This window comes from Mercenaria mercenaria, chromosome 17, assembly GCF_021730395.1.
Source record: "Mercenaria mercenaria strain notata chromosome 17, MADL_Memer_1, whole genome shotgun sequence".
Taxonomy (NCBI): domain Eukaryota; kingdom Metazoa; phylum Mollusca; class Bivalvia; order Venerida; family Veneridae; genus Mercenaria; species Mercenaria mercenaria.
In genome coordinates, this window is record NC_069377.1 from 67,361,226 (window position 1) to 67,380,483 (window position 19,258).

General features: G+C 36.3%; 2 protein-coding genes across 14 annotated transcripts in view; one reads left to right on the forward strand and one right to left on the reverse strand.

Annotated features, from left to right (window-relative positions):
* LOC123536344 (uncharacterized) overlaps nucleotides 1–19,258 on the forward strand; it is a 377,622-nt gene that overhangs the window by 95,440 nt on the left and 262,924 nt on the right. The gene's annotated exons all lie outside the window — the stretch shown is intronic.
* Nucleotides 1–19,258, reverse strand: part of LOC123537180 (aldehyde dehydrogenase, dimeric NADP-preferring-like) — a 62,697-nt gene that overhangs the window by 14,746 nt on the left and 28,693 nt on the right. For 4 of the 13 annotated variants that reach the window (XR_006683473.2, XM_045320793.2, XM_045320799.2 and 1 more), the window contains exons 11-13: nucleotides 15,829–15,950; nucleotides 3,868–3,997; nucleotides 1,310–1,445 (exon numbers count right to left, since the gene is read on the reverse strand). Coding sequence is in view for 10 of the 13 variants with exons in the window: in XM_045320793.2 (XP_045176728.1) it covers nucleotides 1,310–1,445; nucleotides 3,868–3,997; nucleotides 15,829–15,950 (388 nt within the window). In the remaining 3 variants the exon portion in view is untranslated. Of the gene's footprint in view, nucleotides 1–1,309; nucleotides 1,446–2,004; nucleotides 2,122–2,511; nucleotides 2,630–3,867; nucleotides 3,998–11,492; nucleotides 11,609–13,212; nucleotides 13,335–15,828; nucleotides 15,951–19,258 lie in introns of those variants that run through there. The other 9 variants (XR_006683474.2, XM_045320800.2, XM_045320801.2 and 6 more) reach the window with 6 other exon arrangements.

Consider the following 19,258-nt stretch of genomic DNA (forward strand, 5'->3'; position numbering starts at 1 on the left):
TGGCAATATCTGACTAGCCTCGCTTAAATGTGTCATAGCCTTGCTTACGTCATAGCCTCGCTCATCATAGTGTTTGCCTTGCTTAGAATTACAGTACTTTGCCTTGGTCCATCTGTCTGCTAGATATTCCTCATTACTTTGGCAGCTAACCGTCGAGTTATGGGGAATGTTTAATTTACTGTGGTGTACTGTAGCCTCGCTCATTATAGTATTTGCCTTGCTTAGAATGACAGTACCTTGCCTTGATCCATCGGTCCGCTAAATATTCCTTATTACTTTGACAGCTAACCGTCGAGTTATGGGGAATGTTTAATTTACTGTGGTGTACTGTAGTATCCCTTACGTTCGTGTGAGATTATTCGTTGCTTCTACGGCAACTGTAGAGTAATGATGTTGTGGGCGCGTCTGGAATCCTCCCGGTTGACTGAGTTTTTCATTTCATAGGTATCTTCGACAGCTAACCGTCGTGTTACCTCAGACATTGGAGTGGCCATACTTTGCCAAAACTATTAATAATAATAGCTTTTATATATAAATGAGAATTACATGTAGAACTTGTATGAAGTTTCACACACATCTGTTATCAATATATGTGATTGCTATCATGTCTTATCACACTTGAAATGTTCAAATAAACGTGTATTGAACTGAGAATATTGTGTCATTTGTATAGGATTTTGGGTAGTAAAATAAATAATCACAAGAAACATCATAATATTTTGATGCAAGAGCAAGAATGAAATTTTTACCATATACAGATGTTGCGTTTTTAACTACTGGAAGCACTTGCCAATGCAATATGCAGGAAGGTAAAGATATAAACTACAGGTATATATATGCCAAAAACTGCAGTGTATGATGTATTAGTGTATGTGTAAAATAAATATCTGACAATACTAGAATGAAATGACTAAGAAGTTGAAAATGTAGCATCAAGAAAATAATTCCACTTAATTCAACTTATTCCTAAAAGATTATGTTTTAGCCTTTCCTCGGTAATGTACAGGTTCCAGCAAAGAAATGGCTGACAGATATTTTTGTATAAAACAATTAGCGTAAATGATAACTAATTACATAATTACATTTAACTGCTGCAACAGGCCAGGTGTGTGACTGATAGCTACATTTAACTAATTCTTCACTGTGTTCTGTCTAACCAGTCTTTTCTGATAATATACAAACTTAAACCAAAATCATCCATTGAAAAGAAACATTTTGCCACAAGGATGCCAATTTGCAGATTCGAAAGCAGTAAAATTTGCGAGTTTGGCCTTGGTGAATAGCAGAAAACACCAAAGTTCACAATTACCTTTAAAATGACAGCAAACAGAGTTCCGAAAATGAAGTATGGAATCAGGGACATGCTTCCATTGCTTTTCAACTTCTTTTTCATGATCCATGCGGCAGTGTTTTCCTTTTTCTTTGTAAATGGAGGATATCTCATACTGCCGAATAGAAGATGATATATGTGGTTAACAGGTGGCTAATTGTCACGCAGTAATAAAGACTATAATTGTTAATGTAAATCATTCAAAATGTTTTACCATCAGAATTTATATCTTTTTATAATTATTTTGATATCCCATTAAGATTTCAGATATTCTATTACAATTTCTCTTATACAGAAATTATAACATTTCATAAAATGAAATTGTAGGAACCCAAAACTTTATTGCCAGTGTACCAACATTTATCTTGAATGAAAAAACATCTTGAATAACTCAACCATACAACCATTGCAAACTGGCCACAGACAATGTAAAAATAAATATTCAATTTTTGCCCGTCACTTCCTCATTTCTGCAAGACATCCTAAATTTTCCTATCATTTTTGATTATTTTTCCATTCATTAAACTTATATGCATGATCAGAGAAAACTTGTTCATTTCGAAGTAATTCTTATTTTCACAGAACTATGGCCATCTTGCTTTATAAAATTGGTGAAAATTAAGAACAAAACCAAAAGAAATAACACAGTTAGGTCCTCCATTGTGACAGATTACCTTTCAGCTGACTAGGAAATGGAACAACCTGCCCCATCTCCTTTGGGTTTCTTTCCATTACCCTGTACAAAGTCGATTGCCAAGGATTTTCTATCTGTATATGGGGGATACCTTAAACTGGGAAATAGGCAAAGAAAAACATATAACCTGAAACAAAGCATTGCCAATAAATCCTGATTAAGCATGACGTAAAACCATAGTACAATGTTGTGTGCATGCCTGTATCTATCTAATGAGGCTAGTGTGTTGCCATAACAAAGCCTGCATCAGTTTCCTTGTGGATTTTATCAAGTTCATATATATATGAAATACCCAATATATCAGTGCCGATTAGTTCTTAAAAATAATCTTTAATAATCAATACAAAGTCACAAGATACACAGATATTCCAAAAGAGATTGCTTTAGGATAAACACTCGACATGTACTGAAATTATGCAAGCATTTGTTATGACAAAGCAGTTTATAACAAAGGGGAAGGGTAGTGTTATTTTCTCCTATATATTACCTCCTTCTACCAAAACTTAAAATAAGAGAGAAGTCCGCCAGAAGAAGGTTGCTTTCCAGCACCTTGTAGCCACAGTATGTTAGACAGTTTCTTTTCAGTGAAAGGTGGGTACCGTATTCTGCAAACAATATTATCATAAGATTTTGAAACTAAAGGTGTATTTAATTCCTCCATCTGCCAGTGTAAGTATAGTTGAACAATATACCATTACTTGATATGAAAACCAGGCTTACATATATTTGAGAACTCACACCTGGAGGACCTTTTCTGTACTGAGTCATGTTAAAACATTTCTCTCAAAAACCACTGGGTATGCAATTGTAATTGATTCTGGTCAATCATTCCACAGCAACTTGGAGTCCAACATTTATCACAGACTCACTTATCAGATTCTGACTGTCCTGAACTATAGCATGTTTCAAATGTACAAAAAATGTATTTTTCAAAACATGACAGAGACACAACTAACAAAAGGTTTGTTTGTTTGGTATGGGTTTCGAAAGTATTCCAGGTATTTAACAGCAGTCAGTTAATCTTACCAGTGTACCTGCATTCTTTACCTGTACTGCCATGTTCTCTGCAAGTAACTGACAACTTCCCAATATTGAAAAGTAGTGAAGAACAACAATGATACAGGACTATAATTTATATAACTGTCTTCTAAACAACATTTCCCTCACCTGAATGTAAGACTTGTCCCCTTATTTATTAACAGGGTGAGCATAATAAATGTTTAAATGAACAACAGCTATTTCTAAAACACTTATGCACCCATGATGGCATGTCAGAGGTTAATAGGTGTGTCTCAGGGTCACTTTGACCATCACTTTCCGCCCCTGACCTGAAAACTTCAATAAAGTTTTGAAGTTTGATGACTGTAGGTTCTAGCATTCTCCATATATTAATGAAATACCATTGTCTCAAGGTAACTGTGACTGTGACCTTGCCTTACTGACCTGCAAAACTACAGGGATCATCTAACAACCCTAGGCAATCACCTTACAAAGTTTGATAATTCTAGGGCAAAGTATTCTCCAGTTATTAATTGGAAACCATTTTCAGACTTGAGATCTCGGTAACCTTGTTCTTTGACCTACTGATCTGAAAACCAGTAGGGGTCTTATGACCACACACAATAAACCTAAGTTTGACTACTGTATGCTAAAACATTTTCCACATGTCATCTACTGACCACCTGCAATCATCGTATGAAGTCTGACCAATGTAGGCCAAAGCATTCTATAGCAATTGACTGGAAATAACATGTCTACCATCAGATCAATTGATAGGAGCAAAACAACATACCCACTCTTTTTCAAAGGGGCAGGGGGCATAACAAATGAAACATTAACTTACTTGTTAACACTCTCCATTTTCAGTCCTCTCTCCATACAACCTCTCTTATGTGAGAATGTGTCAAATGTGAATTTACCATGGTAACCACCCATTCCACTATTACCTACTCCACCAAACGGTAATGTTGGTACTGAAAAAATATATCAGTAAACATATTTTCTTTAAAAAATAGCTTCAAAATATCAATAGCAAATGAAAATCAATCCAGTACAGTCATTCTTCAGATAAATGTAGGGGTAATGCATGTTTTTTCATAAAATCTGCAGAATTCAAGGGGTTTGCTGCTGCACAAGTCGGGACAACCATATCCTGAAGGATTCTGCAAATGTTATGACATGAAAAAAGCAAGCATTTAGGCTATTCTGTTACAAAATATGTAAAAAAAAACACACTGATAAATGAATACATTGTCTATCAAGGTCATTAAATGTTCAGGAATGTCAGCAGTGTTTAATCTCTTTTTGCATTATCAGTTACAGGGTTCTAATATGTTTATGGTCTAAAAAAGTTGTTAAAATATGTAAAAGTTGTTAACAGAGTGCTTGTGCAGGAATTTCACTGTCACCATTTACTTAGAATCTACTTTTCTGTTTTTCTGAGAAGACTTTTTATGGAAAATGGAAGTTATTTGTACTTAAGTCCTGAATACCTGCTGAAAAGGACAAATACAGCAGTTTTTATGCTATAATGATTTTTCTTCCATAAAAAACTGCTGTTTTGTCATTTTCTGGGGGTATTTTAAAAGGAGAGAAAAGGTGCATTTACAGAGAGATTCTCACGCCAACACTGGGTTAACACACCTTTTTATAGGAGAGATCGCCGTGACGTCACGCGTTAACATCTGTTTATCTGGTGGTTGGTAAAACAAATGATTTTAACACCGTTTGCGTATTGAATCAGAATTTTTAATTTTTAATAACTTTTTTGCTCATTTATGGATTTTCAAAATTCAAAAAGATTTGAAATACTAACAATCTTCATATTTTTGTAACCAAATATCTTTTTTTCAATGAACAACCGTTTTAAATGACATATAATTTTAAAAGCGGCGTAGTGATTTTCACAACCTTTAGAAAAACAGTGTAAGTTAAGCGTTCATAATTAATCCATTTTATTTCGAAATAACAATTAAAAGTAATCAATAAATTGCTTGTTTTATAACCTTTCCATTGATCAAAAAATTATTTATGTAATTTGTGTTTTAAGAAAGTTTAGACCGTTAGGAAAAACATCACTGTTTACAAAAAACATGGACGGTCGGCTTCTGCCCACCGATCACTGTCTTATCAGTTCTAAAAATAGAATTTGTATACAAACACGATCTCTCCTATATGCAAAGCATAAATGTATTATGGCCTTATAACAGAATTCAAAAGCAATGACCTCAAAATGGGTAAACAACACTAACATTCCCTGTGAATTTCAAAACATTCAATGATGCTGATGGACAATATATTCATTTTTAGCTTTTTTTATATATTTAATGCTAGATTAGCATTAATGCATGTTTGCCTCCTGTTAAACATCTGCAGAATCTTATGGGATATGCTGGTTTCCTGACCATACACCTATTCTTCTAAATTCTGCAGATGTTATTACACAAAAACACATTTGCTACTCCTACATTTTTTAATTTGTATAAGTGAATAAACTTTTTAAGAGAATACACTTTTCTTACAGAAAATGAAACATACCTGTTCCTATGCATTAAATATTTTATTTGTGTAAAAATATAATAATTTTACCAACAATTAAGTTATGCAATAGCATTACCCTTCTTGAAATTATGTTTTTGCTTATAAAGCCGTTGCTAGGCCCTAGGAGGCATAATAGGTGTGTTACAACTAACTTAATATTTTGCTTGTTTGGCATTCTATGCTTCAAAACTCCTTATTTTCTAACAACAGTTCTATGTGCTGTGTAGTGGCCATCCGTAAGATGGTCTTTTGTGATCATTGTGTCTATTTGATTTTGCTTTATAAAAGAAATCTGTTTTAAAACTAGAAATTGCTTTTGTAAAAAAGCGCATGTCTCCCCCAATGCAAAGTCCTATAGGCAAGAAGTCAATAGTGGTCAGGAGCGAAAGTCAAAGAGACACTGATGGTTGGCTGCAATAGGGATCATCTACTTGGCATCTCCAGTCATCCCGCTAAGTTTCAACACTCTTGGCCTAGTGGTTCTCAAGTCACTGTTCAGGCTCCTGTGACCTTGACCTTTAATCAAGTGACCCCAAAATTAATAGGGGTCATCTACTCTGCATGTCCAATCATCCTATTAAGTTTCAACATTCTAGGTCAAGTGGTTCTCAAGTTATTTTCCAGAAATGATTTTACATGACCAGGCCCCTGTGACCTTGACCTTTAATAGACTGACCCCAAAATCAATAGGGGTCATCTACTCTGCATGTTCAATCATCCTATCAAGTTTCAACATTCTTGGTCAAGTGGTTCTCAAATTATTGATCGGAAATTGTTTTCCATGTTCAGGCTTCTGTGACCTTGACCTTTAACAGAGTGACCCCAAAATCGATAGGGTCATCTACTCTGCATGTTCAATCATCCTATGAAGTTTCAACATTCTGGGTCAAGAGGTTCTCAAGTTATTGATCGGAAACAGTTATCATTGTTCAGGCCCCTGTGACCTTGACCTTTAAAGGAGTGACCCCAAAAACAAATAGGGGTCATTTACTCTGCAGGAACAATCATCCTATGAAGTTTCAGCATTCTGGGTCGAGAGGTTCTCAAGTTATTGATCGGAAACCGTTTTCGATGTTCAGGCCCCTGTGACCTTGACCTTTAACAGAATGACCCCAAAATCAATAGGGGTCATCTACTCTGCATGATCAATCATCCTATTAAGTTTCAACATTCTAGGTCAAGAGGTTCTCAAGTTACTGACCAGAAATGGTTTTCAATGTTCAGGCCCCTGTGACCTTGACCTTCAACAGAGTGACCCCAAAATCAATAGGGGTCATCTACTGTGCATGATCAATCATCCTATGAAGTTTCAACATTCTGGGTCAAGTCGTTCTCAAGCTATTGATCGGAAATGGTTTTCCATGTTCAGGCCCCTGTGACCTTGACCTTCGACGGAGTGACCCCAAAATCAATAGGGTCATCTACTGTGCATGACCAATCATCCTAGTTTCAACATTCTGGGTCAAGTCGTTCTCGAGTTATTGATCGGAAATGGTTTTCCATGTTCAGGCCCCTGTGACCTTGACCTTTGACGGAGTGACCCCAAAAACAATAGGGGTTGTCTCCTCCGTAAGCCCTACCAACCTATGAAGTTTGATGGTTCTAGGTCAAATGATTCTCCAGTTATTGCTCGGAAATGAAGTGTGACGTACGGACGGACGGACCGAGGGGAGACATAATAATGCTGGTACTGATGATAAACTGGGACAGATGATAAAGTTGACCATCTTAGAATTATTCAATTGCAATTGGTTATTTATATAACTGAACACCCCGTCTAATAGCAATCACTTACAACACCAACTGGTGTAAACAAAAACAAAATTGGTAAATATTCTGTATAAATAAATGACTTACATTTATCTGTTTAAAAAATATTTATCCAAAATTACTGGGGAAGGATGTTTTTTGAACATGCTCACTGTCAACATATGAAGGCCTGACATTGGGTCACTTTTCATTACTTGATCCGGAATAACTGTGGCAGCATTTTTGGGAAAGTTTCAATATAATACTATGGAGAAAATTTTGTAAATGACAAAGTAGTTGAATTTATCATCAGTCAACGTTCATACAGTCCCCATTTTACATACCCCTTTCAGGGCCTCACTTTGTGTGAGTCTGCTTACTAAATATAAATTTAAATGACTTCAATTTTTCAGCAAATGTTAAGCTTTATTTTGATACCAACCATTGATAAAAGTTCGCAGAAATAAAAAAGTTACAGGTAACTCATTTTCTGTTCGAGTTTATCATCAGTACCATTGTTCTATTATTTCAACAAGAGTGCAAGAATGTCACAATATACGCCCGTCACAGCAAATTTCTTTACTCTAGCACCTGTATTTGCAAATGGAATTTTAATTTTGTGGTTGTTTAGTAATAACTAACTGTTTTGTTTTTCTAAGTCCACAAAAAAACTCCTTACCAGGTAGAGATACCTTAAAATACACCTAAAATTGGAAAGTAACATCTATGTTGTACCACAGAAAAGTGGTCTTGGTTTTTCCCTACGGTCAATTATAAACAAGAGTGCAAGAATGTCACAATATACGCCCGTCACAGCAAATTTCTTTACTCTAGCACCTGTATTTGCAAATGGAATTTTAATTTTGTGGTTGTTTAGTAATAACTAAGTGTTTGTTTTTCTAAGTCCTCAAAAAAACTCCTTACCAGGTAGAGATACCTTAAAATACACCTAAAATTGGAAAGTAACATCTATGTTGTACCACAGAAAAGTGGTCTTGGTTTTTCCCTACGGTCAATTATAAAAAAGTTACAATATAAGTTATTTATAGTAACAACTAAGGGAAGTTAATCTTAAAAAAAAAAAAAAAAAAAAAAAAAAAAAAAATTGTAAGTCCTCACAAAAATCTTTACCAGGTACAGACTGGTCAAAATACACCTCAAAATTGGATGTAGCATGCATGTTGTACTACAGAAAAGTGGTCTCTATTTTTCCCTACGACTAGTAATGAAAAAGTTACAATATAAGCTATTTATAGTAACAACAAAGGGAAGTAATTCGAAAGAAGGGAACTGCGCATGACACTTCGTCTCATGATGGTGTATAATTGTGTCAAGTTACATCAAAATCCCTCCATGCATGAAGAAGAAATGCTTCGGACAAAGTCATTCTTGTATCTGACCTTTGGCCTCTAAGTGTGACCTTGACCTTAGACCTAGGGACCTGGTTCTTGCGCATGACACTACGTCTCGTGGTGGTGAACATTTGTGCCAAGTTATATCAAAATCCCTCTATGCATGAAGAAGAAATGCTCCGGACAAGGTTTTCATTCTTGTATCCTTTGACCTCTAAGTGTGACCTTGACCTTAGACCTAGAGACCTGGTTCTTGCGCATGACACTCCGCCTCATGGTGGTGAACATTTGTGCCAAGTTTCATCAAAATCCCTCTATGCATGTAGAAGATATGCTCCGGACAAAGTTTTCATTCTTGTATCCTTTGACCTCTAAGTGTGACCTTGACCTTGACCTAGGGACCTGGTTCTTGCGCATGACACTCCTTCTCATGATGATGAACAATTGTGCCAACTTTCATCAAATCCCTCTATGCATGAAGAAGATATGGTCCGGACAAAGTCATTCTTGAATTTGACCTTTGACCTCTAAGTGTATCCTTGACCTTAGACCTAGGGACCTGGTTCTTGCGCATGACACTCCGTCTCCTGATGGTGAACAACTGTGCCAAGTTTCATCAAAATCCCTTCATGCATGTAGAAGATATGCTCCGGACAAGGTCTGTGGACGCCGCCCACCCGTCCGCCCGCCAACCCGCCCGCCCGCCCGCCAGGGGCTTCCCATAATACGTCCCGTTTTTCAAACGGGCGTATAAAAAGTTACAATATAAGTTATTTATAGTAACAACTAAGGGAAGTTAATCTGTTAATCTTAAAAAAAAAAAAAAAAAAAAAAAAAAAAATCAAAAAAAAATTGTAAGTCCTCACAAAAATCTTTACCAGGTAGAGACTGGTCAAAATACACCTCAAAATTGGATGAAGCATGCATATTGTACTACAGAAAAGTGGTCTCGATTTTTCCCTATGACTAGTAATGAAAAAGTTACAATATAAGCTATTTATAGTAACAACAAAGGGAAGTAATTCGAAAGAAGGGAACTGCGCATGACACTTTGTCTCATGATGGTGTATAATTGTGTCAAGTTACATCAAAATCCCTCCATGCATGAAGAAGAAATGCTTTGGACAAAGTCATTCTTGTATCTGACCTTTGGCCTCTAAGTGTGACCTTGACCTTAGACCTAGGGACCTGGTTCTTGCGCATGACACTACGTCTCGTGGTGGTGAACATTTGTGCCAAGTTATATCAAAATCCCTCTATGCATGAAGAAGACATGCTCCGGACAAGGTTTTCATTCTTGTATCCTTTGACCTCTATGTGTGACCTTGACCTTAGACCTAGAGACCTGGTTCTTGCACACGACACTCCGCCTCATGGTGGTGAACATTTGTGCCAAGTTATATCAAAATCCCTCTATGCATGAAGAAGAAATGCTCCGGACAAAGTTTTCATTCTTGTATCCTTTGACCTCTAAGTGTGACCTTGACCTTAGACCTAGGGACCTGGTTCTTGCGCATGACACTCCTTCTCATGATGATGAACAATTGTGCCAACTTTCATCAAAATCCCTCTATGCATGAAGAAGATAATTATGCTCTGGACAAAGTCATTCTTGAATTTGACCTTTGACCTCTAAGTGTGACCTTGACCTTAGACCTAGGGACCTGGTTCTTGCGCATGACACTCCGTCTCATGATGGTGAACAACTGTGCCAAGTTTCATCAAAATCCCTTCATGCATTTAGAAGATATGCTCCGGACAAGGTCTGTGGACGCCGCCCGCCCGCCCGCCCGCCAACCCGCCCGCCAGGGGCGTTCCCATAATACGTCCCGTTTTCTAAACGGGCGTATAAAAAGGATCCGATAACAAATTGAACCATTATATAAAATATGGTATCTACAATGGTTAGAAAATCAGGACGTCAAGATTTATATTACAGCAAACATATTAGAAATCCTTGGAGTTTCTCATGATCACCTGGTAAAAGTATTCTATACAGATTTCCTTTCAGTTCAAGTTTGCAGTTCATGAGGTCCATAAGTGTTACATGTTCTGACCACATTTTGATGTTAATGAAGTTCATGAGGTCCATTAGTGTTACTTCTGACAAAAGTTTGATGTTAATGAGGTTCATGAGGTCCATTAGCGTTACTTCTGACAAAAGTTTGATGTTAATGAAGTTCATGAGGTCCACAAGTGCTACTTCTGATGAAAGTCTGATGTTAATGAGGTTCATGAGGTCCATTAGTGTTACTTCTGACAAAAGTTTGATGTTAATGAGGTTCATGAGTCCACTAGTGTTACTTCTGACAAAAGTTTGATGTTGATGAGGTTCATGAGGTCCACTAGTGTTACTTCTGACAAAAGTTTGATGTTAATGAGGTTCATGAGTCCACTAGTGTTACTTCTGACAAAAGTTTGATGTTAATGAGGTTCATGAGGTCCACTAGTGTTACTTCTGACAAAAGTTTGATGTTAATGAGGTTCATGAGGTCCACTAGTGTTACTTCTGACAAAAGATTGATGTTAATGAGGTTCATGAGTCCACTAGTGTTACTTCTGACAAAAGTTTGATGTTAATGAGGTTTATGAAGTCCACTAGTGTTACTTCTGCCAAAGTTTGATGTTAATGAGGTTCATGAGTCCATTAGTGTTACATTGTTCTGACCAAATTTTGCTGTCAATGAGGTCAATTTGAGTTACATGTCAATGAATACTAAAACATCCTCTATGTATGGAATTTTCAAATATGTAAAATGGAAGGGATAGTTTCCATCTAGTTCCAAATAAAATGGGATGTTAAGGTGTTGGGAACACACTACAATACCTCCAGCATGCATGAGACAGTCATTGGCTAGGAAACCACCAGACGAACAGCTACTGGCCATCTTCTCTACCAATGGTGGGTTAGTGGAATATACATACATTGCCAATGGCTTTTCACTGCAAGTTAGTGCAAGAAATATAGAACAACTGTTAAGTTTCATGCATGTTAGCTAAGAAGCCATGCAATTATTTAGATATATTTGCAGCAGGTTAAATACCTGTGACAGTGCATATTTAGTGATACTTTGATACAACAATTAACGATGACAGCCCAAGTGTAGCTAAGGATAAAATAAACATAAAAGAAGGAATGATTTATGAAAGGGAACAAATATATCAGCTTAATCAACAATAAAAATACACCAAAAGTAATTTAAAAATGCTTCAGCTCTATATCTGACAGAATTGTTCCAAGACATTTTCTCTGTGTATTTTCATATATGCACAATAAAAAGAGATTATAACAGAATCTCGATATGCAATGTTGCATTCCGCTCCAGTGAATTTTGGTAGGCCTGGATCCCAAGAGTGTGAACCCGTCTGGCAAAAGCCTCGAGAGCCGAATGCATCACTGCAGGCCAAGGTACTGCTATAATGACCCTTTTATTATATACATACAAATACTTCTTCCTTTAAAACTCATTTGAAATGGTGAACTTTATGATGCATGGAACATCACAACTAAAACAAGTAGTCACACCACTGAATGTTTTTCCGCATATGATGCAAGTTGAATATAGCATTTTGTATTCATTAGTGAAATTCAGAATTAAAGGCAGAAAAGTTATAGATATAATAAATTTGGGTATTAAAATGGTAAATAAATCATGGCAACAGCTTGTGAAGCTAGCATTATAATTATTTCATTCAGAAAAATCAAATATTTGATTGTTGTAAAATAGTATTATTCATATGACAAAATTACACGACACTATAAGTGCCACATACATAAATGACACTTGACACACTTCAACAATAGAAATCATTCTATTAAATTGGACTTAAAAAATAATCATACATGAACATCAAAACTCTCCTTTATAATACGCAAGAATGAAACTTTTTCTAGATATGGCTGAGGCATTTTCAAAATTCTTTAGTTTAGATAACATCCATGTACAATGTACCATGATGTCTAAAAATGGAAATAAACAATGTTAGTGCACAGTTAAAACAAAAGCAACACAACAGAACACATTGGAACACAATGACGTATAATACTTTTTTATTTTATGTTTTCCAGTGAATTATAGTTTTCTCAGTGAAATAAAAGTGATAATCCACAGTTTTTAAACAGTAGATTATCATTTTTATTTTTCACTGTTTTTGCCAAACTAGTTCCGGTCCTCTGTCGCGATTGAAGTCAAATTGTATACCAAGCGTTATGAATACTGGGGACCATAATGACGATGACGTCATTTGTGTTATGCTTTCTGCTGACCTTTTTCTTGCGATTTTAAACATTTTATAAATTATGCAACAAAAGAAGAGTTATACACATAAAATAAAAAGAAAATTTGTTTGTGTCAGTGAAATATCAGTTTTATTTCACTCATGAGCACCAAAAAAAAGTCATTTTCACTTGTGGCTATGCCACTCGTGAAAATATCAGTTTTTGATGCTCACTTGTGAAATAAAAATTGATATTTCACTGAAACAAACAAATATCCTCTATATAAAGCAATTTAGAAGTATATTCATGGATTTATCTGTTGACTTACTTCCACAATGCATAAATAGATCGTTTACAGTACAGCCACCAGAGTTGGTTCCCTCTAGTATCTTTTGTACAATTTTCTGATCATTTGAAAAGATATACAAAGCGAGAGGGTAACCGTCACTCCTGAAATAACACCACAAAACTAAAACAGCAGTCAAAAGACTACAAGATGTTACAAAATCAGACAAAGTGACACAACCAAGTTTTGAGTTCTCCATAAGAAATTACCTCAAACCCGAGATGGAAAATTTCCATAACTCAACTTGCATGGGTGATTTACTTTCTTACCATTCTGATCATTTCACCTATATTTCTGTTTATCATCATTTTGGAATTATGTACCTGACCAGCATAGTTAAATATTACCACTGTCAATTGTTCACATCTGTAGCACAACGTATTTGTTTTCACCATGTTTTTTGTTTGCTATGGTACACTTCCTGAGTAAAGTCGGTACCTCCTCCTCTTCTATATATAGTTGGGAGACCTATAGCTTGAGTGATCACTTAGGTAGCTTGCTTGCATGGGATGGGTAATACAGATTGGCTCAATTCACTGGCTACAGCTGTTGGTTTTCGCTGGGTTTTGGTACTATGTCTACGTAGACCACTGGCTCGCCAGTTGTTCCAATATGGTGGCGGTCAGTTTATCTATCTCCCCATGGTCAACAAAAAATTTTGGGTTTGTCTCTGCTGCCAGTTCTTCACGCCATATTTGTAAAAGTGGAGTGTGTTAAAATAAAATTGGTAATAAAATCAGCAAAGTACTTTTGGATGTTTGTTTGAAGTAATGCAAGCTACATAATAAGCTTGATTAACTAAGAAAGGAGTCCAATTCATGGCTGGGAACATATTCTGTTGAAAGCAGTTTTTGGACCACTTAAAGTCCGGAACTGTAAATAAATTGGTTTGTTTAGTCCCCTTTTTAAGTAAGTCTAATATTGTATTTAATGATTTGACATCTGTCAATGATGTATAATCAATATTGTACTATATGTTATAACACAACACTTGAATTAAAATTTGCATCTACAAAACTCTACAGTTGTTGATTGTTTCATAACATCTATAAATATAAATACTGCAAAAGATTATAAGCACACAACTGAACTGAACATTTGATCATGCATACCCTAATAACAGATCAAAGCTAGTGTTACAGCCAAAACAATCAAAGCTAGAGTTCCAGCCAAATAACTTTATATCTAAAATACTAACAGATAGCAGAAAATCATATGACCTCATTCAAGATCCAAATTAACAATCTTTCTATTTATAACAGTTTTCAGCAAGTTTCAAAAAAACTTCAACAAAAAGTTAAAAAGTGGGTCTTTCATTAGAATCATATCAAATTAAAACAAGAGCTCTTAGAACAAGAAATGTTCCCTTTGATGCATGCAGTAATTGCACAATGAACAGAAATTATTTGGTCACTGTTCACAAAAGTTCTACTGTTCTGGGGCACTGTAATGTTTACCTTTGACTTATTGACCTCAAAATCAATAGGGGTCATCTGCTGGTCATGATCAACCTCCCTATCGATTTTCATGATCCTAGACCCAAAAGTTTCCAAGTTATTGTCCGGAAATGGTTTAACTGTTCCGGTGTGACCTTGACCTTTGGCCTCAAAATCAATAGGGGTCATCTGCTTGTCATGTCCAACCTCCCTATCAACTTTCATGATCCTAGGCCCAAGCATTCTTGAGTTATCATCTGGAAACCATTTAACTGCATTCTCCAGTTACCATCAAGAAATGGGTCACTGTTACCTTGACCTTTGACTTACTGACTTCAAAAATATGCTGGTCATGACCAACCTCCCTATCAACTTTCATGATCCTAGCTAGGCCCAAGTGTACTTGAGTTATCATCAGGAAATCGTTTAACTGTTCCGGGTTGATCAACTTCCCTATCAAGTTTTGTGATCCTAGGCCAAAGCATTCTGCAGTTATTGTCAAGAAATGGTTTAACTGTTCCAGGTCACTATGACCTTGACCTTTGACCTACTGACCTCAAAATCAATAGCGGCCATCTGCTGGTCATGATCAATCGCCCTATCAACTTTCATGAACCTAGACCCAAGCATTCTTGAGCTATCATCAGGAAACCATTTAACTGTTCCCGGTCACTGTGAGCGTGACCTTTGACATACTGATCTCAAAATCAACAGGGGTCATCTGCTGGTCATGAACAACCTCTCTATCAACTTTCATGATCCTAGGCCCAAGCGTTTTTGAGTATCATCTTAGCAAGAAAGTTTGTGGTTTTGGCCAAAACAGCTCATTCTTTGGGATATGAATTCATAAGTTTCAACTTATGAACTTATAACAACAGGTAATTATGCTTATTAATTTGCATCTCCTGGCAATATCTATGGCAAGGAGCTGATGCACATGAATTTATGTCTAATAATAAAACAAGTTTTTAACTTGTAACATTGTTTAACTATGAAAATTTTATTTCAAGTTAGTATATGAACACTGCTGAATATTAAGTCATTTGTTGAACTGTAAAACTTTGTGAATTTTATGATTTGTAAAAAGAAGATGAAAAACAGATTTTGTCCCACCAGACAAAATATAAATAAAACAATGAGTGCATAAATCAACTGATCTTACAGCTTGCCTGCATTAAACAGTCATTAACACAGCAGGTCCCTGAATTGGCCCCTTCCACAAGTTTATTGACAACTTGTTGGTTGTTTGAAAACACATAAAAAGCTAATGGCGTGCCTGTACATCTGAAATGGTTTACAAATTATTCCAAATGAATCATTTATCTCCTATATCTGCTGTAACATGAATAATTCTACGATTATAATCTTCATTTTCTCCAGAAAAGACCTCCTACTAGAAGAGCATTGTCTAGATGTGGTTGATCCTGCATCCTAAACAGTCAGATCATCATTAACATAATTCTCTCTGTACAGTTTTTTCTAAAATAAAACCTATACTAGTCTAGTCATTTACTACCTTCAAATCTAGAAGACTGACTAAAAACACAAATGTTTGCAAGAAAAGTTTGCTGTAATCTTAAGGTAGTGGACCAATGACGACACTCGGAAGTTTCCATGTGATTATGTTAATACTGCATTCTTCAGACGCAAATGCAGCTCAATGCATGACTTTCAGAAATCTAGAAATATGTCACAGACACGGATGCCCCCGCAACATGAGAAAGGTCATAGGCATGGTACTGCTCACAAACTAAAACAAGAGGACCATGATGGTTCTGAATCGCTTACCTGTCCCCACATGAACTGAGTATGACGTTGTTTATTCTGACCAATTTTCATGAAGATCCATTGAAAAATATGGCCTCTAGAGAGGTCACAAGGTATCTCTATTATTTGACATAATGACCTAGTTTTTGAAGGCATGTGACCCAGTTTTGTACTTGACCTAGATATCATCAAGGTGAACATTGTCACCAATTATCATGAAGATCTCATGAAAAATATGGCCTCCAGAGAGGTCACAAGGTTTTTCTATTTTTAGACCTACTGACCTAGTCTTTGACCGCACATGACCCTGTTTCAAATCTGACCTAGATATCACCAAGGTGAACATTCTCACCAATTTTCATGAAGATCCATTGAAAAATATGGCCTCTAGAGAGGTCAAAAGGTTTTTCTCTGTTTAGACCTAGTGACCTAGTTTTTGACCGCACGTGACCCGGTTTCAAATTTGACCTAGATATTATCAAGATGAACATTCAGACCAACTTTCATACAGATCCCATGAAAAATATGGCCTCTATAGTGATCACAAGGTTTTTCTATTATCTGACCTACTGACCTAGTTTTTGACTGCATGTGACCCAGTTTCAAACTTGACCTAGGTACTATCAAGATGAACACTCTGACCAATTTTCATGCAGATCCCATGAAAAATATGGCCTCTACAGAGGTCACAAGGTTTTTCTATTATTTGACCTACTGACCTAGTTTTTGACCGCACGTGACCTAGTTTCAAAGTTGACCTAGATATCATCAAGATGAACATTCTGACCAATTTTCATGCAGATCCCATTAAAAATATGACCTCTAGAGAGGTCACAAGGTTTTTCTATTATTTGACTTAATGACCTAGTTTTTGAGGGCAAGTGACCCAGTTTCGAACTTGACCTAGATATCATCAAGGTGAACATTCTCACCAATTTTCATGCAGATCCCATGAAAAATATGGCCTCTACAGATGTCACAAGGTATCTCTATTATTTGACCTACTGACCTAGTTTTTGACCGCACGTGACCCAGTTTCGAACCTGACCTAGATATCATCAAGGTGAACATTCTCACCAATTTTCATGCAGATCCCATGAAAAATACGGCCTCTACAGAGGTCACAAGTTTTTTCTATTATATGACCTACTGACCTAGTTTTTGACCACATGTGACCCAGTTTCAAACTTGACCTAGATATCATCAAGATCAACATTCAGACCAACTTTCATACAGATCCAATGAAAAATATGGCGTTTAGAGAGGTCACAAGGTTTTTCTATTATTTGACCTACTGACCTAGTTTTTGAAGGCACGTGACCCAGTTTCGAATTGACCTAGATATCATCAAGGTGAACATTCTGACCAATTTTCATGAAGATCTTTGAAAAATATGGCCTCTACAGAGGTCACAAGGTTTTTCTATTTTTAGATCTACTGACCTAGTTTTTGACCGCACGTGACCCAGTTTCGAACTTGACCTAGATATCATCAAGGTGAACATTCTGACCACTTTTCATAAAGACCCCACTACAAATGTGACCTCTAGAGTGGTCACAAGCAAAAGTTTACGCACGGACAGACGACAGACGCTGCGCGATCACAAAAGCTCACCTTGTCACTTTGTGACAGGTGAGCTAACAAGAGGGCCAAGATGGCCCTAGGTGGCTCACCTGAGAAACACACTATAACACACCATAACAGTGTTGTAAACATGTTTGACCTAGTGATTTCATGGAAATAAATATTCTGACCAATTATCATTAAAATTGGAGCAAAAATCTTGAGTATAAATAAGTATTTTCTTTGATTCGACCTGTGACCTAATTTTTGACCCCGGAGCACGAGACCCATATTCGAACTTGACCTACATTTCATCAAGACTATCATTCTGACCAAATTTCATGAAGATCAATTGAAAAATACAGCCTCTATCGCATACACAAGGTTTTTCTTTGATTTGACCTAGTGACCTACTTTTTGACCCAAGATGATCCATTTTCAAACTTGGCCTAGATTTCATTAAGGTTATCATTTTGGACTTAATTTCAGGAAGATCAATTGAAAAATACAGCCTCTATCCCATATACTAGCTTTTCCTTTGATTTGACCTAGTGACCTACTTTTTGACCCCAGAGGACCCATATTCGAAATTGACCTAGATTTCATCAAGGCAATCATTCTGACCAAAATTCATCAAGATTAATTGCAAAATACAGCCTCTATCGCATACACAAGGTTTTTCTTTGATTTGACCTAGTGACCTGGTTTTTGACCCCAGATGACCCATTTTCGTATTCGGCCTAGATGTCATCAAGGTTATCATTCTGACCAGAATTCATGAAGATTAATGGAAAAATACAGCCTCTATCGCATACACAAGGTTTTTCTTTGATTTGACCTAGTGACCTAGTTTTTGACCCCAGATGACCCATTTTCGAACTCGGCCTAGATTTCATCAAGGTAATCAGACCAAAATTCATGAAGATTAATTGAAAAATACAGCCTCTATCGCATACACAAGGTTTTTCTTTGATTTGACCTAGTAACCTAGTTTTTGACCCCAGATGACCCACTTTCAAACTCAGCCTAGATTTTATCAAGGTAATCATTCTGACCAAATTTCATAAAGATCAGTTGAAAAAAACAGTCTCTATCGCATACACAAGGTTTTTCTTTGATTTGACCTAGTGACCTAGTTTTTGACCCCAGATGACCTATTTTTGAACTCGGCCTAGATTTCATCAAGCTAATCATTCTGACCAAAATTCATGAAGATTAATTGAAAAATACAGCCTCTATCGCATACACAAGGTTTTTCTTTG